Consider the following 23,118-nt stretch of genomic DNA (forward strand, 5'->3'; position numbering starts at 1 on the left):
ATTGGCTTTAAATCCACAGATGTTTCTATTTTTATAATGAATATTAAAATGAAAATAATTAAATATCATTTCTAAATTACAAATTGGGTTGATTGAATAAAACTCATCACTTTAGGCTTTGCTACTTTTTTTTGGTTTAAAAGGAGGTTTAGCTGCGTTATCTTTTTTATTGGCTTAAAACTATTGATACTTTTATTGATTCTTGATTGGCTGGTTCCAAAATAAACAAAAGAAAAATCTTTACAAAAGAGATAACAAACAGACACACACTGCTTTGGAAAAGGTTTATTTTTTTTCTTTGGGGAGGGGGGGAGGTAGATAGATAAATAGACACACAAAATTATCCCTTCTGTAGATTACAATTAGTGGTTGAAACGTTTGGACACTCAACTTAATAAACCAACTAATCAAAATTCAAAAAGAGTCTCCAAAGTTTTTAAAACAACGAATAAGAAAACATTATTTAAAAACTTTGGGGACTAGTGTATATAATAAGTCCAATGTCCAATGCACTACTTATGGGTCATTAACATGCTTGTATTAAGGTACCCAAAGGCGGGCATTCCTGTTTCAATACCCACAGTACCCTCAACCCTCGGCCTCTATAAATCCTCAGAAAGTCTGCACCAAAAAACGCGCGAAAAATCCAACAACCTCCTACCTACTGATGACATACTGCGCACCACCCAAAAAGCCCGCGAAAATTCAGATGACATCCCATTGGCCGCCAGATTTGTAAGGACCAATGAGAAGTCGTGTGCAGCAAGTTTGACCAATAGCAACGCGAGTTATGGAGTTGAAAAATATAATACTGTTAAAACTGAAATGTAAGTTTAATACTTATAATAAAGGAACAGGATGTTTGTCTGTATTTTTGTACTGAAAGATCTCGCTAACTGCTGAACTGATTGGGATCTCCTTAACAGGGTAGCTTTTCATAGGTCCAGGTAAGGTTTTTTAACTATTATTGGAAAGGTAAATATTGCTGGTACTCAAAGAGAGGGGTAGGTTTCTGGTAAAATCCGTAAAGGTTATGTGTTATAAGTAGGGTTGGGCCGGATATCTGGTGTGGCCGGATATCCGGCCATTTTCAATATCCGGCCGGATACCGGATATTGAAACTATTTGGCCGGATATCCGGCAATATAATCTTTTATATTTTACAACAAAGATCTCTGATTTTTTAATCTTAAATAGAAGAACAATTTTTTTCTGAATATGTTTATCTTTATGTAAATTTTATATTAGAAATCTCAAAACATAAATTTTGGTGGTGGCAGCAGTACTTGGCAGCTGCCAGCCGCAAACCGACGGTTGGTAGGTAAACGGCAACGGATTTTATGAAATTGTAATATGTCATGAAGATATATAAAAAAAGCCTAAGTTTAAAATTTGAAATCTTTAAGTAAAAATTTGCGGTCACAGAAACCGTTTAAAGATTTCTGGAGACCTGGAGGTTCAGGACTTGCAGGATTATACCTGGAACCTGAAATCGACTTGAACACCTACATTACATATGAGGATGTACGACTATAGGATATTTTAGTATTAGATAACATGAAATGCTTTGTTTAAGTAAAAAAATATTTTTACTTTTTACCTGAATGACCTTACCAGATTTGCTGGCATCCTGTGCCCGCCAGAAAGGAGGTATTAAAATAAATTCAACTCTCAGTTATGTGTCATACCCATATTTCGAAAGTCACACAGTTATTGCTTTTTACCTTTTATACACAGAAAATGGGATAGAAAAAAAACAGAGGGGGGGGGGTAGGGGCAGGCATTCAACGCCAATTCCTCGCCCTTCCTCCATCTGTTAGGGGTTGATATTACAGATTGAGGGTAGTAATAGTTAATTAGATTTATTTGCTAAAAAAGATCATTTAATAGTTACTTAATTTTTAAGTTTTAACCTTAATTTTATCCTATTAATCATGCATAATATTCATTACTACAAAGTACATATTGGCTTTTTTATGTGTTAAATAAGAAACATTAGTCATAATTAAATGTAAAATTTAAATACCTCACCACCTTCCCCGTTTTTTATTATGCAAAATCACCCCCCCCCCCACTCATTCCTTAACTCCACTGGAGGAAAAAAATCACCTTTTGTTTTTAATAAACAGTATAAAACTTATGCTCATTAAAGCATCATGGATTTTTATTTATAACCAACTGAAGATTGTTTTTAACATGAAACACTGTGTATTGGACTTATCAAATAAAAATAACATGTTTAATTAAACTGTGTTGATCACTCTATGTTATTACATAAAGTAGTAAGCTTTTTTTGTCTATAGCGAAGGATCTCGCTAACCGCTGAACCGATATGGTTCTCCTTTAGAGTGAAGCTTCTTATAGGTCCCAGGGTGGTTTTAGGCTGTTTAATTTTTACAAAAAAGTTGTTGTAAGGTTTTAAGTTATTTTTCTGCACTTTCATATAGTGTAATATGTAGTAATTTGGCCGGTTATCCGGCCGGATATCCGGTAATTTGGCCCAATATTTGCCGGATACCGCCGTTAGCCGGATATTCGGCATTTGAAATTAGCCGGATATCCGGTATCCGGCCAAAAAAATATCTGGCCCAACCCTAGTTATAAGTTAATAACAGTAGTAGAACTATAAAAATTTATGTTAACATTGAAAAAAAAATTTTGTCTATAGTTCCTTTCAATAAGAAATACACATATTTAGTGAATATTATCGTTCTACTACTATTTTTAAGCCTTAAAACGCACACCTTTACGGATTCTACCAGAAACCTACCCCTCTCTTTTTAAAAATATTAAATCTTGAAAATCATTTGTAAGAAGTACCTACTTAATTTTAAAGAAATTATCATTAGTTATTTCTCGAATCTTATTATAAACAGCTTTCCGTGGTTATAAAATGTACAATTATAAGATTTAAACCATTTTTTAGCCCCAAGATACCGAAGGCACGGGCTATAAAAACTGGTTTTAATCTTATGCTTGTATATTTTTATATTTGTAGAAAACTGGATATAATACGATGCTAGAAATAGTCTTTTTTCGTATGGTTGAGAACGGGTTCTAATCCACCAGATATTAATCGTTTTTGAATGAATACGAGAAAATAACTTCACTCTGTATTTGCAATTCCTTCTGTATTTAAATAAATATGTAAGTAATAGGGTGGGTTCATATCGGAATTAGACAAAGAGGGGATATGCAACAGATAAAATTAACCTTTAAAACATTTCTGACCGAAAAAGAATTTTAAAAAATTGAGTTTTAGAACGCGACCACTAAAAAATATATTTGATTACTTATTAATATGCAAAGACGACATTCAAAAAAATTTTTGAATCAGAACTATGGCTTCATGGTGCTCCCTGGAAAGGCCTTGAGGAGCTGAATCAGGAACTTTTGTCCGTTTCAAAATATCTCGTTCCTAGTCTTAGAAATCACTAAAAACCACATTCTTTAAAGGTTTACTGAGAATTGTTCAGTTTGTAGAGCTTTTTTTGATTTTCTCAGGCTAGGAACGAGATTTTTTGAAACGGTCAAAAGTTCCTGATTCTACTCCTCAATGCCTTTCCTGGGAGCACCATGAAGCCATAGTTCTGATTCAATAAATTTTTGACTCCCATTTACAAATAGCTATACAATTGAATGTCTGGTCGGCAGCGGTTTTAAGACTTAGGATAAATTTTAAATCATCCAGAGGTGTATTATACTCATACAAATCATTTGCAGATCCCCGCTTTGGCCTCAGAAAAAAAATGTCCAAAATCGACCCACCCTAGTAAGTAACGCCCATTTCAAGTTTTTTTTTCTAGGAATTTGATGGAAAGTGTAGTGACCAGTATTCTTAGAGTTGATAGTGACCCTTTTCTTCAGGATATTGGCATCATTAATCCAGGTATACACACACACATACACACACACACCCACACACCATACTGTGTAGTGACCAGTATTCTTAGAGTTGATAGTGACCCTTTTCTTCAGGATATTGGCATCATTAATCCAGGTATACACACACACATACACACACACACACATACATACATACACACACACATACACACACACATACATACACACACACACATACATACACACACACATACATACACACACACACACATTCACATCATTTCAAGAGATAGGTTATAGACAGGCATCTTTAAGGATAAGACAATAAATTTGGGTAATGCCCCAGTGATTATGAACAAAATAACTCTTCTGTAGATTATAATTATTTGTTTAAAAGTTTGAACACTATTAGATTGAACCAACCTATCAGATGTTTAAGCCAGCGAATGAGAGATCGTGATTATAAAACATTGATTTATAGGGTTGGACCAGATATCAGATATTCGGCTGATTTCTAAACCCGGATATCAGGTACCGGCCGGATATCTGGCCAACGTTCGATATCCGGTAAATTATCGGATATTCTGCAGGATAACCGGATATCCGGCATCAAAAATCAGCCGGATATCATGTAACCGGATAGTTTTAATATCCGGTATCCGGCCAGATAACCGGCCAGACCGGATATCCGGCCAAACCCTATTGATATACCTAATATTTGACTGTCCAATGTTCCCTCCCTCCCTGGGTTAAGGGACAAATACCTAAACAAACTCAAACAAACCTTATAATAAAGTGACAGGATGTCTGTTTGTTTGTTTGTACCAAAGGATCTTGCTAACATCTTAACCGATGTGTTTCTCCTTTACAGAGTAGCTTTCATAGGTCCTGGGAAGGCTTGTAACTCCCCCCCCCCCACAAAAAAATTATAATTTATAAAATTTGGTTATTGAATTCAATTTTACCCTCTTCAATTGCCCCTAGAGGCCTGTGGAGGTTTATATGCTAGGTGCTTTAGAAAATGTTTTTGTGGCAACGCCTCTTAAGGGCGTTTCGTCGTATTTTCACCTAAACTTTTCTCATATATCTAGCCCCTGCGGGGCCAATTACCTAACCCTGCAGGACTATCACCTAAACCAACTTAACCTAACCTAACCTAAAACAACCTATAAAAACTAGTGTTAAAATACGACGAAACGGCCCTTAACAGGCGTTGCCACGAAAGGCACAATACCCAATGTTTTTTCTAGGACCCATGATGCCACAAGGTTCAGCAAGTGTCATGCACAGATTCAAAGACATCAAGATAATGCGGGGATCTTAAGGGATAAGACAATGGCCGATAAATTGATGAATATCCCCTATGATGATGCACAAAATTACCCCTTTTGTAGATTAAAATTAATGGTTGCAACGTTTAAACACTCAATTTAATGAATCATTTCATCCAAATTCACTAAAGTCCTTAAATTCTAGCTGGAGTATGGCAGCTGTCCTTCTTTAATACTTTACTAGCAGTTACGCCCCCTATAGGCCTATAAGGGCCCATAAGTGTGTTGGGGGGGGGGAGGGTAGATATACCACACTTTTCTGGGATCTTGCTGAGTCAAGTATCAACTGTTGGGAATATCAAAGGATGACTCCATGCAAAATTTGAGCCGGATCCGGCCAAAACCGGCCGTGAATTTTATGAAAAACCGGTTTTTTCCGGTTTTTAAGGGGTATCTGTAAATCGATTCAGCTGGAGCAAAACCGGTTGGAGGTACAAAAAATTTTACTTCACATGAAATTTATCCAATGCAATTGCCTACAAAAATGTACTTAATCATCAACTCGATTGAACAACTCTTTCCCCTCCTAAATGTCCATTAAAACCTCGGAAACGGCAAAAATCGCCAAAAATCACGCCTTCGGCGGCAAATAACGGCTAAACGGTAAGCCGGAGGCGAATGAAACATAAATAAAGAAATGTCTGCCTCAAAAAGTTGTTCAACATCAAAGAGATGCTTGAAGTCTCTAAAACGACTCCTTCCCCTCCTTTAAGGGAAAAAACTGAAAAAACGTGATTTTCAAAAGTATGCCCACTTCGTGGGTGTGGGGTGCACTGAACCCGTCACCCCAGGGTCACCAAATATAAAGTCTAGGCGGCCCACAATGCTGAATTTTCACCAAGTGAAAGTCTTGTGTCATTATCTCTTATAAGAAAAAAGTTATTAATTAATTAAAATTTCAAATTGTGATATTTTGATGGATTTCTTTGATGAAATGACAGGCCGGTCAATTTTTAGGCCATTTTTTGCGGTTTTTGGGCCGTCACGCCCAAACGGTTTGAGATAATCTCACGGGACCTTTTGCCCAACCTAAGTCTGGTTATTTGTAAGGTCTAAGATAAAAAAAATCCCGGATTGGATGAAGCACGACGTCGCTGCGTGCCGTCAAAAATCGCTGGTCGGCTCATTTTGCCCCCTCAAACCCTCACCTCGTGCCATTTTTCTGTGTAAAGATTATAATTATAATCTTTTGCGTAAGTCTGTTTTTTTTTCCTAGACCTCACAAATAACCAGACTTAGGTTGGGCAAAAGGTCCTGTGAGATTATCTCAAACCGTTTGGGCGTGACGGCCCAAAAACCGCAAAAAATGGCCTAAAAATTGACCGGCCTGTCATTTCATCAAAGAAATCCATCAAAATATCACAATTTGAAATTTTAATTAATTAATAACTTTTTTCTTATAAGAGATAATGACACAAGACTTTCACTTGGTGAAAATTCAGCATTGTGGGCCGCCTAGACTTTATATTTGGTGACCCTGGGGTGACGGGTTCAGTGCACCCCACACCCACGAAGTGGGCATACTTTTGAAAATCACGTTTTTTCAGTTTTTTCCCTTAAAGGAGGGGAAGGAGTCGTTTTAGAGACTTCAAGCATCTCTTTGATGTTGAACAACTTTTTGAGGCAGACATTTCTTTATTTATGTTTCATTCGCCTCCGGCTTACCGTTTAGCCGTTATTTGCCGCCGAAGGCGTGATTTTTGGCGATTTTTGCCGTTTCCGAGGTTTTAATGGACATTTAGGAGGGGAAAAAGTTGTCCAATCAAGTTGATGATGAAGTACATTTTTGTAGGCAATTGCATTGGCTAAATTTCATGTGAAGTAAAATTTTTTGTACCTCCAACCGGTTTTGCTCCAGCTGAATCGATTTACAGATACCCCCTAAAAACCGGAAAAAACCGGTTTTTCATAAAATTCACGGCCGGTTTTGGCCGGATCCGGCTCAAATTTTGCATGGAGTCATCCTTTGATATTCCCAACAGTTGATACTTGACTCAGCAAGATCCCAGAAAAGTGTGGTATATCTAGGGGAGGGCGGGTGGAGAGTTGACCCAACCTACCAATTGTAGTTTTGAAAAAAAAATAATTGTGGGGGGGAGGAATTTTTTCTAGGGACGATTTCTCTTGGGAGGGTGAAGGTACTCTCTACCTCAAAATAAACATTCCCAAGACCTATGAGAAGCTACCCTGTAAAGGAGAACCATATCAGTTTTGTCGTTAGAGAGATACTTCGTAACACACACATAGACAGAGATCCTTTTACCTTATTATAAGGCTAAGAAAAGGGAACCAAATATAAATATATGAGATTTATTCAAAAGATTCAAATATACTAATATTTTCCAGGAAAAAACAATGAGCTTGGGAAGGAGAGGAATAACCCCCCTAATCAAAAGAAGAAAAAGCTCTGGCTCTCTAACAAGTACTGGTAGCACGGATGAAGGTATTTTTGATAATTTTGTGCGGCATTCGTTCTTGTTGGTTCCATGATGAGTACTGCTAGTATATAGTTAGGGTTTTAAGACAAAAAGGTTTCTCTGTGATTAAAATCAATCAATTAAAATCTTGATATCATAATTCAGCAAAATTTTAAATTGATATATTTAAACACAGATGACCTTATGTCTTAAAAACCCAACTCAGATGGGGGAATATTAAACAATTTTGAGCAGTTTTTGCACATTTTTTGTTCTCTAATGGGTACTGCTAGTATGGATGAATGGTTATTTAATAATTTTGCGCAGCATTTGCACAGTTGGTTCTCTGATTAGTACTGGTAGTACATACTTGGGTTTTTGAGACAAAAAGGTTTGAATGTGTTTAAATCAATCCATTAAATCTGGATAACATAATTAAGCAAGAGTTTTAATTTATTGATTTAAATGTAGGCAACTTTTCTCTCTTAAAACCTTAATCAGATGGGGGGAATATAATTTTGTATAATTTTGTGCATAATTTGCACATTTTGGTTCTCTAATGGGTACTGAGTATTAATGGTTATTTAATTATTTTGGCAGCATTTGCCATTTTCTTTACAATTACATTGTAATGTAATGGAAGCATGATCCTTTTGTACAGAAATACATACGCAGATCTGGTTACTTTTATATAACAATTAAGATTTATGCTAAATGCTAAATGCTAAGTACTTACTGTTTGTTGATATTGATTTGAAATATTTACAAGTTTCATTTGTGTAATGTACTATTTAGACTGCAGTGTGAATGGTCCTAGTGGTATGTGGTATGTTGGCTACTAGCGATCACACACCTAGCTTTTATTGGCTATATATTTAATGTTGCAGAGTGGCTAGAAAAGTAGCTTAAATACTGATCAAAGGAACTATGTACCTAAAGGTTTCATAATTTTAGTGGTTTAGTATTTATTTTATGCTATAGACAAAAACCTTGCTAAATTATATAATAGGATAGTGATCTTAACATCAATGGGTTATTACCTTATTATAATTAAATTATTAGGTATTGGAGAAATTAAATCATCTCATATTTACTTTTATGTCACAAAATAAAGAAAACTGGATTGGCAAATAGAATTAGAATGCCCAAGTCTTCACCTTTTTTACATTTGAACCCTTTCTTTATGGCATAGAACTATGAAAATAATGAAACTTTAGTAATGGAAGTGTTACAAATGATTCTGCTTTCTCCAGTTTTTCAAGTAATTTCTCCACATCATCAAATTCATCTTCTACCACACCGAACACTTTTTCAACTCATAACAAAGCTAACAGAGAGATTGTTAATGATAAGAAAGGTGAGTTTTCCTTACAAGTTATGTTACTTTGGAATAATTTCTTTGAATATAGAGTGTTTGAAGAAAATAGATTAAATCAGGGTAGGACCAGTAGGGACAGCTCTTATGTTAAGCTATACGTGGGATTTTAATGGATGGACAGACGGTGATTGGGGACCCTTTGTATTATATTATTACTTTAAGCTTTTCCTTAATCTAACCAAGCATTAATAACATGAAATTAAGTTAGCTCTGGTTTAAGCTTTTAACAACCAGATTTACAACGAAAGCAGACAGACATAGAAGGAAAATGGGTTGTAGATCATTCTTAGAATATTTAAAAACATTTTGTTTTCTTATTTTTAGTGAGACGATGTAAATCTCTAACACGACCAAGAGTACCTCCCCCTCCACCCCCTGTTTCTAAGGCAACAACTCCAGTACCTCCAAATACCCCATTACCCTCCAGTTCTGTACCTGCACCCCCTCCTCTTCCTCCAACCCCTGTCCCACATACACTTGCCTCAGTTCAGTCTTTTCCCTTTTCCACAGCTCCACAAACCTCAAGCTTAGTACACCAGTCTGTTTCTCTTAACATAGCACCAACGACTGTAAGCTCAGAACCTTGTCTTGAACAGCCAACCTTATCCTCACTGATCTCCAACACATCCCCACAAACTGCCAGCTCAATATCAACCCCTAGTCCGTCTTGCTCATTCACTATACCCCCTGACACAGTCTCTGATTCTACCGGGGTATCATCTTCTGTTGCTGCCTCGTGTACACCAGTCAAAATGGATTCAGCTTCCTTGGCTAAAGGTCCAATACCTCCACCACCTCCACGATTAACATCTACTGCCTCAGTAACACCTTCTGATGCTACAATCATTCCAAATCAGTTGGATAATAAAGTCACTGCTCTGGATTCTCAAAACTCTTTGGAACCTATTGCTCAATCTTCTCATGAAATGCTTAAAGATGAATCTAAAGAAACAAAAGACCATAATAAAGTAATTTTAAATGAAAGTAAACTCATTAGTTCTAGTGCAGCTATTAAAGAACTAGACATAAGTAAACCAGCCATAACAACTGAGGATGCCAAATCCTTGAGTAGTTTCACCACTGGACCTAATAGAATGTCAACATTCTTTTCAGATAACTCTTCTCATCTTTCTTCTTCATTTTCATCCAGACCAACAATTCCAACGTCATCCTTTGTTGGTTTATCCTCCTTGCCAAAGTCAAAAGTTGACCATTCCTCCACAACTTTCAGCATGCAAGATAATCAAATCTTAGATGTTTCAACCTCAGCTGTTCTCCTGCCCAAGTCCCCTTCCACATCCTCAATTTTAGACAGCTCTTTAGCATCAACATCCATACCCAAGTCATCCTCAGTGGCTTCACAGTTGACATCTTATGATTTAGCAGATTCTTCTAGGACAACTGAAACAGTTGATCAATTAGCTGGCCAACCACTAAAATCATCAGATGAAATTCTTACCCACAAATCCAGCATGCCATTACCAGCCTCTGATTATGCCCTGCCAAGAATCTTATCCGGGGGAGGAAATAGAGATTCCTGGGGTGGTGTCAGATCCCCATCCCCACCTCCATTACCAACTACTTCTTCCCCACCTCTCATGCCCCCTTCCCCATCTGGGGAGAAGGAGGGAGAGATGAAAATTCTCTTTGTCAAGGAGGATAAGAATGAAGTGTCATCTAAGACTGAGGTACAGTCATTATTAGTTACAAAGCTACTCAATAATTCCTAATCTGTGTTGGCCAAATATTAAAAATTATTGACATAAAATTCTTAATTCAATAAAAAAACTGTAACATACCACTAAATGCTACAAAAGGCAGAAATACATTATTTTATATTTCTTTTACATAAAACTGATGTAAACCTTAATTAAATTATTTCGGCCATTTGACTATTTTTAACATAAACCTAGTTGTTTAAGTTATATTCTTAAAATGTCATGGGATAAGACAATGCAAAATAAATTGATATATATCCCCTATGATTATTAACAAAGTTATCCCTTCTGTAGATTAAGATTATTGGTTGAAGTATGTAAAAAATATCCAAATTTTTTGAACAAATAAGATAATGTGGTAAAAACTTACCAAAGTATAATTTATAGTCCAATGTCCCCTCCCGTGCTCTAGTATTCAATATAGACCGAAGCAGCTAAAAAAAAATGCATGTTTTTGTGTTTCCAACATGATCCAAACTATATTCTGTTGATAGGTTCCTGGTGGGAAGTGTGCCCCGCCCCCATTACCCCCGGTCAGTTCGGCATCCACTAAAATATCTTCCACACCCACAATCAATCAATCAAGTGTTCATGGACCTTCAATCAATCAATCAAATGATCACGGACCTTCAATTAATCAATCAAATAATCTTAAACATTCAATCAACCAATCAAATATTCATGGACATTCAATCGATCAATCAAATATACATGGACCTTCAATGAATCAAACAGGCATGGATGGATAAGTCAATGGAACCAAATGTATATTTATTGTATTCATTTGAAACCGATTAATAATCTATGGATTGGAACCGGTTCTCATCCATATGAAAAAAAACTATGTCCGTATTTTATCCAGTTTTCTACGAATTTATAGATGTTTAATCTTACAATTGTACATTTATATCCGCGGTTGATAAAAAAAAACTGTTATGCTATTAACTATAAAAATACACTCAACTAAATCCCATTGACTTTTCCCTTCACCTAATTAATCAGGGGCCAACAACAAAACAAGAAAATCTACCTCAAAAATTTTGACAAGAAATAAAAGTTTCACCCTGCTGAGGAAACCTTTGTACAAACTTGGACTTGTTATACCAGAGGTGTCGGCGGCAGTTAAAGCGGCCAATGCCAGCAGCTGTCAGTTACAGGCGGCTGATACAGGATTTGTGGTAAGAGATAGATAGATAGATAGATAGATAGATAGATAGATAGATAGATAGATAGATAGATAGATAGATAGATAGATAGATAGATAGATAGATAGATAGATAGATAGATAGATAGATAGATAGATAGATAGATAGATAGATAGACAGACAGACAGACAGACAGACAGACAGACAGACAGACAGACAGACAGACAGACAGACAGACAGAGACTATTGACGATATATTTATGTACATCTCCAATGATGATAAACATAAATATCCCTACCTACTGTAGATTACAATTATTGATGGAAACGTTTGGAATCTCAGCCTAATGAACCAACCAATTTAATCCCCAAAGTTGATAAGCTAACAAAATAAGAACCCGTTATGATATAACTTTTGGGACAAGTGTAATAAACAGCACAATGTCCCCTCTCTCCCTGAAATATGTTTTTTTTCTAGGATGTTTCAACAAATCCAGAGAAAATTGATTCTGAAAATTTGATGGACAAAGAAAATTTGAAAAGTTTACAACAAGGGAAAAAGATTTTCAATCCTTACATATAAAAGTAACAGGATGCCTGTCTGTCTTACCACCGGAGGTAAGGATATAGCTAACCACTGAACTGATAAGGTTTACCTTTGTAGTGTAGCTTGTCATAGGTCCTGGGAAGGTTTATAACTCTTTAGGGTGAGGTTACTACTATCCTCCCTAGAGGAAACCCAAATATTTACCCTCCCCCTTTCTTGTACCCTCACCTCAAGGGCCCCTAGAGGCCGCTAGCAGCGTAGCCACTATTAATAAATAAAGAAAGGGATTTTATTGTGATTGACACTTGTACCCGAAGCTTTATAAATGTACTCTCTCATTTGTTGGCTTAAAAGCTTGGTAGCTGCCAAACGGCTGAACGAAAGCTTGACTGATGAAAACACGCGTAAAATAAGTATTTTATCGCGCATTTAAGTGCGCTGCGAGTTAACTGTGCCTTATTATGGTACCTAATGACTATTCAAGATTTTTCTTTTGTCAGTTTTACATAATATAGCCGATTATTTATCTATCACTAGCGTCTTCGCCCCTAGAGGCCTCTAGTGGAACTTTAAAAGTTTGTATTTTATTTCATGTCTGTTGTGTTCTCTAAATAAAAGCAAAAATATTTTAAAAAATATTTTTTTGTGATTTCTCTGTCAGGGAGAACCCGATCGGTTTATCGGTTTTCGAGATCCTTCGGTACAAACAAACAAACATCCTGTTACTTTATTATAAAGATTAGTACCTTTCTTCATTAAAAAATAATAAAAATTTCGAAAATCTTTCTAAAAAATAAGATAACACCAACGATCCCAAGTGCTCAGACACTGCCACCACTGAAAATACGGGAATTGCTGTAGAAACTACTAACGAGTGGAAGGGAGAGACCAGTGAAGATAATTATGATGCAACAGTAGTGTCTGCTTACGAAACAACAACAGCTGATGAAACTGAAATGAAATTATTAGAATATAAATTATCTCAAATACCAGATTTAAATGAATCAGGTTTGTAATGTGTCAGGGGATCTAAAGGAATAAGACAGTGGCGGATAGATTAATGTACATCCTCAATGATGATATCCACCTATATTCTACAGTTACACCCATTAAGGACAATAAACTTTTCGGGTATAGTCCCTTTTGTGGCAACACCTCTTAAGGGGCGTTTTGTCATATTTTCACGGTAGCTGTTCCCCTTTATTTTAGCCCCTGCGGGGTAATCACCTAACCCAACTTAACCTAAAATAACCTATATAAACTAATGTGAAGATACAACGTTACGCTCCTTAAGAGGCGTTGCCACGAAAGGGACTTTAACCCCTTTTTCAACTAAAAAAAGACATCAGTTTTCTTGAAAACTAATATTGTTTTATTTAGTCCCATCCCCAACGAGAGAGGTCAGTCATGAAAAAGAAAAAGCTAGCCATGAAAAAGAAGCCAAGATTCATGAATATTTGAAGAATGATTACACTGTACTTGCCACTGAAGTTCTAAATAAAACAAGTGAAGAGGGAAAAAGTGCTTTATTGGACACCAGTACAAAGGCAAATCAACATTATTTTAACCTTTTTTAGGAGCCTAAAAACATAAGTTTTTAAAAAAATATCTCAGAAATCATAAAGGGGGAGGTAGGTTGTGCTAAAATTCCGTAAAGGTGTGAGTTTTAAGGCTTAAAACAGAAGTAGAACAATAATATTCACTAAATATGAATAGGTATAAAAAATGTTGTCTATGGTTTTATTCAATGAGGAATACACATATTTTGTGAATATTATCGTTCTTCTACTGTTTTTAAGCCTTAAAACTCACATATTTACGGAATTTTAGCACAAACTACCTCTCCCTTTATTGTTACAAAAATCCTCCAAAATCTTTTTAAAAATCTCCTAAATTGGATTAATTGATAACCTCTTAATTATCAAATTACCTCTTTTTCAAATTTTTATAGATATTTTGGAAAATTTTGGCGATTTTGCAACGTAAGAAAAATTCATCGATACTAGTTTTTTAAAGAACCCAAGTCATTCTTTTAAAACTTTCAGTCAAAACTGTCCGTCTATCTGTCTGTTATGCATCTTAGCATTGACAAATGTATTCTTCTATCAGTTTAAATTTCTTTCTCTACCTTTCTCTTTTTATTCTCTCTCTCTTGTCTTCTTTTCGCTCTCTCTCTATCCCTCTCTTTCTCTCTTTCTCTCTCACTTGTCTTTTCTATATTTTTACTCTCTTTCTTTTCTTTTTCCGTCCCTTTCTATTTTCATTCTCTCTCTCTCTATCCCTCTCTCTCTCTCTCTCTCTCTCTCTCTCTCTCTCTCTCTCTCTTAACCTCTCTCTCTATTAACCTCTCCCTTTCTCTTTCTCTCTCTCTCTCTCTCTCTCTCCCTCTTTCTCTCTCTCTCTCTCTCTTGTCTTTTTTATCTCTCTTTCTCTCTCTTGTCTTTTTCTATATTTTTACTCTCTTACTTTTCTTTTTCCGTCCCTCTCTCTTATATTTTTCTTTATCTTTTCCACTTTCTCTATTATTGCTCTTTCTTTCCAAAGGATCTCGCTAACTGCTAACAGGGTAGCTTTTGATAGGTCCTGGGAAGATTTATAACCCTTTTGGGGGAGGGTAACACCACCCTCTCAAGAGAAATCAGAAAAAATCGAGAAAAAAAATTTTGCGTAGAGACTTGAACGCAACATATAAATTATTTCTCAAGTTATATATTTGAAATAGGAAAAAACATTTAAAGTGCCACTAGAGGCCTCTAGGGGCGTAACCGCTAGTTCTAAATAAATTACTAGATATTATATTGTTGATTTGTATTCAGGAACTTCCAAAAACCGGTTTTGACTTTTTGGATAATTGGTAGAGGATTTATATCCGCTGGATTAGAACCGGTTCTCAGCCATACTGAAAAATCATGTACAGCATCGTATTACAGACAATTTTCTACAAAAAATTATAACCCCTCAGGGCTAACAAAACTGGTTTTAATATTATAATTTTAGATTTTAATATCCGCGGAAAGCTGTCTATAATACAATGTGATAAATAACTATTAGCCATGTAACAAAATATTGTATCAATATTGTATATTATAAATAATGGAGCGTGGGGGGGAGGGGAGGCCCCTCCCCACCACCCTCCAAACTTTAATCCTGCTTCGTTTTGTGAAGTCTTGTGATATTTTTTTGACACTTTTCGCATTTTTATATTATTCTACACTTTTTCCTAATACTTAATACTTTAATTACGAGAGTTATACTAATATTCCCCCCCCCCCCCTCTGATATTAAAGCAAGGATGCTTACCCCCTATAGTAGCGAAGCTTTTGGGGATGTACATTAATTTCATAGAATAAGGAGGAATAGAAATGAAAACCTCGAATATTTTAGGGAATATTGAAGAAAAGTTGCGCTTGCGCAATAAAAACATAATATGAAACTTGAATGGTACTGTGGTAAGCCGAAGCGTTTCAGCTCACCGGTTGCGAGTTCGAATCCAACGAGCCCTAGCCTTGAAGTATTCTACCAAAACAAACTAGCAGGATTTAGTCATACAGAAATTATATATTTAACTGAATACATTTTCAATGGATGTTTACTATATATATACAAATAGATTATAACAATAGGTTAGGTTTGAAGGGGGTGTGGGACACAAGGGCGTAGCCCACGGCGGTAGACAGTCTGTGGGGGTAGCTGTGGTAAAAGGGGAGGCATCGCCTCCCGGTTGTATAGTTGCATGAGAGGCGCGTGATAGCTGCGTGTCCGTGCCCCTACCCATATTTAGCCAGTCCAGTTTGACCGCTGCGCAACGGGGTCATCTGCGGTCATGAGGTAAATGGTGATATAATAGGATTAGTGCAGAAGGCTTGTCATGATAAGCCACTGCGTAGCAATTCTGTAAACTACCCGTCCGTCTGTTGCCGTATTACCACAACCTCCCCTTCAAGGGCTGCGGGGCTCCCGAGCCACCAGGCCTTGAACCTGGGGATACGGCAGCCTCTGTCTGCGCACAACAACATCTTCCTGGGGCACAGCTCGGTGTAGGACAGCTCTGGCTATACAGGCTCCGCGGGACACTCGCTGCTCGGTCTGGCTGTGGTTGGATATCAGCATTGTCAACTCCCGGTTGGCTTCCAGCCGTGGGTTGGCGACAGCCAGGCCCCGTCGTTGGAAGTTTTGCCTTGTTTGCAGGACTAATTCTGTCTCGGCTGGTAACTGGACACAGAGGCCTAGGCTCACTCTGGAGGCTCCCAAGGGGGGAATAACGATGGAGGAAGGCGCGTAGAATTCCATGGGGGCGCCTGCCTGGTCCAGGTTGCTTGGCCTCTTAGCTCCCACTCGGATGGGGACGGCTGTCATCAGCAGGGGACACATCGCTTCAGCTTCACCCTCTGGGGCCGCCACTTCCATCTCAGTGGCCGCTTCTCCTCCTGCAGGCTCGCTGCTGGCCGGCAGGGGCTCCATGTCAGTATCAGGGTTCCAGATGGCATCCCTAGGTGGCTCTGGGGCTGGCAGCGGCGGCGGTGGTTCGTTGGGTTGGTGCTGCAGGTTCTCTTCTACAGGGTCGCGATCCTGGCCGCTAGGCTGTGGGGCGGCGGCTGCCGGCTGGTACACTGGGAACTGTCCTGGGTCACTAGCTGGCAGCGCCGCAGCTCCGGCGGGCAGCTCAGTGGCATCCTCGTCGCCGTCCAGGTCGCCTTGGATGTCTGGTGGAATCTGCTGGGCAGTTACATCTACGGTGTATTTGCGCAATCGGCCTACATGCGCGGTGATTTCCGAGATCTTGGCTGTTGGAGAGGCAGGTTTGATGACATAATGGACGTCTGTGGCTTGTTCCTTGTTCCTTGAATACCTGGCCAGTAAACTCCATCCCATTGTCGGAGTGGATCTTCAGGGGACATCCGAACGTGGCCAGGTGGCGGTGCAGTAGGGCTTCAGCCACCGTGAGAGTGCGCTTGTTGGGGATGGCGTAGAGGCTGACAAACTGGCTGAACCCATCCTGACAGGTGAGGATGTAGCGGTTCCCGGCTGGTGTCTCTGGCAGGGGCCCCACCAGGTCAATAAACAGGACTTGCTGTGGATACCCCTGGCGGGAGGGCACGTGTATCCCTAACTTCAACCTTTCCTTGGTGACCTTCTGTACACACTCAGGGCAAGTCTGAACCATCAGGCGGACGTCACGGGACAGGTTGGGCCACCAGAAATGCATGGCGACGCGGGCAATAGTAGCGTCCATCCCAAAGTGCCCGGCCATGGGGGTCCCATGGGCCAGGAAAAACGCGTCCTGCTGGAGGGCCGAAGGTAGCAGGTATCTTGTCCTCTCTCCTGTCAGGGTCTGGTCGGTGGTGGTAAGGCAGCCATGCTCGTCGAGTCCCAGGGCTGCGAAGCGGCGGGCATACTGCTGCTCGTCCCATTCCTTGCCTTGCAGCTCAGCCTTAGTTGGGGCTTTGCCGTCGGCCACCCACTGGCGGACACGGAGCAAGAGGGGATCCTGTGTCTGTGCCTCTAAAACTCTGGCCGGGTCCAGCCGTGCTACAGAGGGCCTGCCAGCTGCGGGCTCCCCTAGCTGGCAAAGGGTGTGAATGTACTCAGCCTGCTCTGCTAATTCTTCGGTGGTGGCTCCTGCCAGCGGGCCACCATCCCTGTGGATGTGTTCAGCGACTTCATCTGTAGCAAGGCTGAGGAATCAGTGTTGATCTGGAAACTACGGTAGGACAAGATGCCGTGAAATTTCCGAATTCCATACATGATGGCGGCCATCTCTCCCTTCCAGGACGGGTAGCGAGTTTCGGGGTCGGTTGTCTTGCGCCCCACGGCGGCAATAAGCCTCTCCTTGCCGTCCTGGCATTGGCTGAGTATGGCAGAGATGGCGCGGCTGCTGAAGTCTGTGGTGAGCTGGAACACGGCCGGTAAGTCAAACCTGGGTGGCGCTCGGATGGGGGCTTGGCGAAACTTGTCCTTGAGCTGTATCAGCTGGGCTTCCATCTCAGCCGTCCAGGTCAGTGTCTTGGCCGTTTTCTGCCGATTCATCTCGTAGGTGAGGTCGGCATACTCTGGGATGAACAGGCGGTAGTAGCCAAAGAACCCCAGGAGCGCCAGCAAGTCCTTGGGGGTGATGAGGGCCGGCCAGTCAAGGATGCGGTCAATATAATCCTCTTGCATGGCTATCCCCTCACGGCTGAGGGTATGGCCCAGATAGTCCACTTTGGCTCGAAACAGCTTGGTCTTGGCTGGCTTGAGGCGGATTCCTCCCCTGCGGTGGGCTTCCAAGACTTCCCGGAGCCTAGCCAGGTGGGCCCAGGTATCCTGGTGAAAGGTCAGGACGTCATCAAGATATGACTGGAGGTTGGCCGTGCCTAATGGGTTCAGGACTCAAGAAAATAGTTATAAACCTTCTCGGAACCTATGAAAAGCTACCCTGCAAAGGAGAACCCGATCAGTTCAGCGGTTAGCGAGATCCTTCGGTACAAACAAACATACAGACAGACATCGTTCTACTTTGTATTATAGATATCGCTGCAAATCAGTACCGACATACAGACAAACATACACACGTGGTAGAATGGATAGCTTCGCTACTAAAAAATAATTTTTGATACTGTGGCATTTCTAACGTCAAAGCATTCCTATAATTAGGGTCTGTCCAATATAGCGGATAGCAAGTATTGTCATAATGATTTTGACTTTGCATGATGATTCCTATAACAGTAAGGAATGATTTATAAATCGTTGCCAAAAAGTCCGCACGTCCAATTAAATCATGATGATTTGAAACTTTTCTGACAATAATTTTATGTGATATAATTATCCCATTTAACTGATTTTTGGAATAGTGATTCCTAGGACAACAAAGTACAATATTTTAAGAGAAGCATCTCTGTAATCAAGTCCTAAAAATGTCCTTAAACACTACAGTATTTGTGAAATTTTGCAATTTATTTATACTTAAATTAATTATTTTTCTGCTTATTAATTTTTGACACTCTACAAGTGTTGAATGTTCGTTTGTTCTACCGTCCTGTTAAGCACTTTGCTTTTATTGGTGTTGTCATCCTTGTTTTTAAATTTTTTTTTTATTTTTATGAAATATGTACATATTTATATAAATATAAATGTACTAGCCTACAGCTCACGTTGTTCGCTGGTCTGTAATGCTCATGAGAATATTAAATATCCGTACTGGAAAGGTAGAAGGCTAATGCAATTATTAAGGTATAAAATCCGATCAGTTAAGAATTTGTAGAGGACCCGATCTTTCAGGGTTAAGACAGAAGACTTATTTTATGTTTGCTGACCAATGCACATCTACTCTAAGAATAATATTGTCTGTTGGTCTATCGGTAATGCTCTTAAATAATTTTCCCAGCTTTTATCGAAGATATTTTTTGTATAAAGATTCACTATGCATCATTACTTTATATGTCTGTCTGTTGTACACACTTTTTGCTTTTATTTTCTTTGCTTTTTTTAAATTCAAGAGCTTCTATAGTTATGGATGTTGTCATCCTTATTTACCTGTTAAATGTTAGTAGTGAAGTCAATTAATTTAAACTTTAAAAGTTTTATTCCTTACTTAGTCCGTTATTCTGACTATAGACTACTAATATTTTGTGTGAAGATTTGTATGACCACTGCACTGATCATCGTTCGTCTGTCTGTTGGTTATGCCGCGTTTTCTTCTTTTTGCTTTTGAGTTTTACTTTTACTATTAGGATTTTTGCTACTTATGGATATTATCATCCTTGTTGATGATTTTTAAACTCGGGGATCTTAGGAAATAATGTTTTATATTTATTTTACATCCCCCATGATGATAAACAGGGGTAAGCCTTCGGTTGATTTAAAAGTTTGAACACTTCTTGTTTAGAACTGACGAAACACTGATTAAGTTTTTGAGTCAAAGTGGTTACTAAACTTTGGTTAACAGTGTAATTTACAGTCATATGTTACCTCCTTCCCTGAGGAAAAGAATTTTTGGAATTGAAATTATCTTTCTTACTCTATAATTCACTCTAAAATATTTGTTTTCTCAGCTGCTATAAAAATTAGATGGCTTAAATTTTTAATCAAGATTATAATAAACATTTGTTATTATAATTGCTTATTGCTTATTTATAATTCAAAATGTCCGTCCGTTCGTCTGTTGGCTAGGATTAGAGGAAAAAGTAATTTTCTCATTTGCTATTCAATGGCTAAAATTGTGTTAATATTCCCTATATAGCTTGCCAGTATGGACCTTATTTATTGGTTAGTTCTTTCATCCAGTAAGAGGGAAGGAAATGGGGTAAAAGGGTTGTATAATGTTAATGATCTATTTCTTGTTAAAAGCTAAACTTTTCTACAGTGGGGGTTGATCTGTCCATCCGTACGTCCCTAACAGATAGTTCTGATAGCCCTATCACCATGACGTTAGTATGTCCAAATAAAATAACTTTTATTTAAGCTATTAAATGACATATTTACTTAAGTTTTTACTGAAATCTAAATATTTTCTCTTCTAAGTGCAGTTACTCTATATTTCTTAATGTTCTTTAGTAGAATTGATTAATGTTTCTCTTTTACGGATTTTGTCATCCTTGTTAATGTTATTAATTATCAGAGATAATTACTCTTTTTAAATACTATCGCTCTTTGCCTTAAAAATTTTATTCTCTTATTCTTCAATTAAATGTCCATTTTATCATCTCTTCAAATTCAGCTTGTAATAAAATTAGAATGCCTATGATTCATTATGTACTACCCCCTCCCCCCCGTCTCTCTCTCTTTCTCTTTCTTTCTCTCTCTCTCTCTCTCTCTCTCTCTCTCTCTCTCTCTCTCTCTCTCTCTCTCTCTCTCTCTCTCTCTCATTCCCCCGTTTTGTCTCGGTCTCCACCCTTTCTCTTTCTATCTCTCACATTTTACGTTAGAATATCTGTTTAATATATATTTAATCATTAATTATTAGTTTTATATTTACACCCAATGTAACAATAAACGATTTAATGTTCTGCTCCATTTTTTATTATATTTTAAAGATTGAAATCCTAATATTCTTCATTTCAATTTATCGTCCTCATAGGGTTGAAATGTTTAGTTTCATATCTGACCACATTACGGGAGTGTCGCATGAATCATTTCATTTTAAAACTAAGTTTTCTTAGATTTACTATATTATAAATTTAAGTTTTCTGTTTTATGAATAGAAATCAAATACTTCAATGTTATTTAAATAGCAACATGAATTAAAAAAACTAAATTAATGATGCTAAAAGTAGAATAATGGGTCTTAACGTTCTGGTCAATGAGAATTTAATAGGGATTATTGGAGCACTATGAGTTTTATACACTATACTTTTGGAAGATTCGAGCTCGTTTATAGACGTTTATTTCCTATATAGATTTGTCATGGATCTTGATGCAATAAAGCAGGCCCTTTTGTACATGTTAAAATTTGGAAGATTTCATTAAATAAAAGTTGTCGTAAATATAGGTATTCAATAAATATATTTGTAAATAATATGATCTCTATTTGTAATTTTCACTGTGCAATGTTGTATCTCTAGGACATTATTAAAGGGGGGGGGGGGCTTCACCCCCCACGATAATAAATAATAACCCCTTCCACTCCACTTTACACCCGAGCTAAAAAAAAAAATTTCGCCCTTTTGGGGCTGCCAAAACTAGTTTTAATTTTATAATTTTTCATTCTAATATACGCGGAAAGGTGTCTATAATAAGATAAATAACAATTATCAGTATTAAAACATCTCTAAAATCTATAATTAAACAACAGTCAACTTTTTAAGCAAAGCGGTAAATGAGATTGGGGGTGGGAGGGAGTTATAATTCGCCCTTCAAATGTTAAAAACTTCTGGTATTATCCTCTTATAAATTCTTTTTCAATCAAGACCCTCCTCCCCTACAAAATTATGACTATGGCCACAGCGCTCGGCCCACTGGCCTGCCTAGCCGCGGGCGCTCGGTCATCTACCCATATAATGTAACCCAACTGCAAAAAGAATTAATAAGCCAGGGGAGGAGTGTACTAAAATATTCAAAATTGAAAAAAGACAGAATAGGGGAAACGTGATTTTCTCGGCTCTTGTTTAAGATAGAAAGCTGAAATTTCTTGTCAACATTCCTATTAATATGGAGCATAATTAAGTATAAAACATGAATGCCAGTCGGACCTCTTTTTAGCATGTTTTAGGCAATTTTTCTTATTTTTCTCCATATCTTTGTTTATGGTCCGATTTTCAAATTTTTTTCAGTTATAGATATCAATATTAAATTTCCTGTCGATTAAAGAAAACAAGCATGACGGTCCGACTGCCTTTTTGCAGGTTTTAGGCTATTTTTCACATTTTTCTCCATATCTTTGGTGTTTATGGTCCGATTTTTAATATTTTTTCAGTTGTGATATCAAAATCAAATTTCCTGTCGTTTAAAGAAAACAATCATGGCAGTCAGACTGCCTTTTAGCGAGAAATATTTGTTTAAATAAACTATTCAATGGGGACGAGGTACAGCGAAGGGGTGGAAGAATAAAATTGTAGAGAAAGAGATACAGAGTGTGTGTGTGTGAGAGAGAGAGTAATGGAGGTATAGAGAAATGCTCTTTCCATATATGTATGTAAGCATATTAAAGTCCTCTCTTTTAATATTTAAATCTACAAAGTATGAAAAAGCTGATAAGTAGATTTTTAAATGATAAGATTATTACAGTTAAAAAGTTATGTTAAACTTTAAGTTATTTTTTT

At 37.8% G+C, this 23,118-nt stretch overlaps 1 protein-coding gene across 1 annotated transcript; it reads left to right on the forward strand.

The window, feature by feature from the left end:
- Window positions 1-531: 531 nt before the first annotated feature.
- Window positions 532-5,170, forward strand: LOC145306932 (uncharacterized). The gene is made up of 3 exons (XM_080149271.1): window positions 532-827; window positions 3,807-3,889; window positions 5,097-5,170. Exons 1-3 carry the CDS (start codon window positions 532-534, stop codon window positions 5,168-5,170), a joined length of 453 nt encoding a protein of 150 aa, XP_080005397.1.
- Window positions 5,171-23,118: the final 17,948 nt, after the last annotated feature.

Source organism: Acartia tonsa, chromosome 15 (assembly GCF_053477335.1).
Source record: "Acartia tonsa isolate MP-2025a chromosome 15, ASM5347733v1, whole genome shotgun sequence".
In the NCBI taxonomy this organism is placed as follows: Eukaryota; Metazoa; Arthropoda; class Copepoda; order Calanoida; family Acartiidae; genus Acartia; species Acartia tonsa.

Bases quoted from the DNA above. Each gene is read 5' to 3' on its own strand.
- LOC145306932 (XM_080149271.1), top strand. From the start codon at position 532: ATGCTTGTATTAAGGTACCCAAAGGCGGGCATTCCTGTTTCAATACCC. The intron at 828-3,806 runs GTAAGTTTAATA...TTTTTTTTCTAG, and splicing joins AATACTGTTAAAACTGAAAT to GAATTTGATGGAAAGTGTAG. The intron at 3,890-5,096 runs GTATACACACAC...TGTTTTTTCTAG, and splicing joins TATTGGCATCATTAATCCAG to GACCCATGATGCCACAAGGT.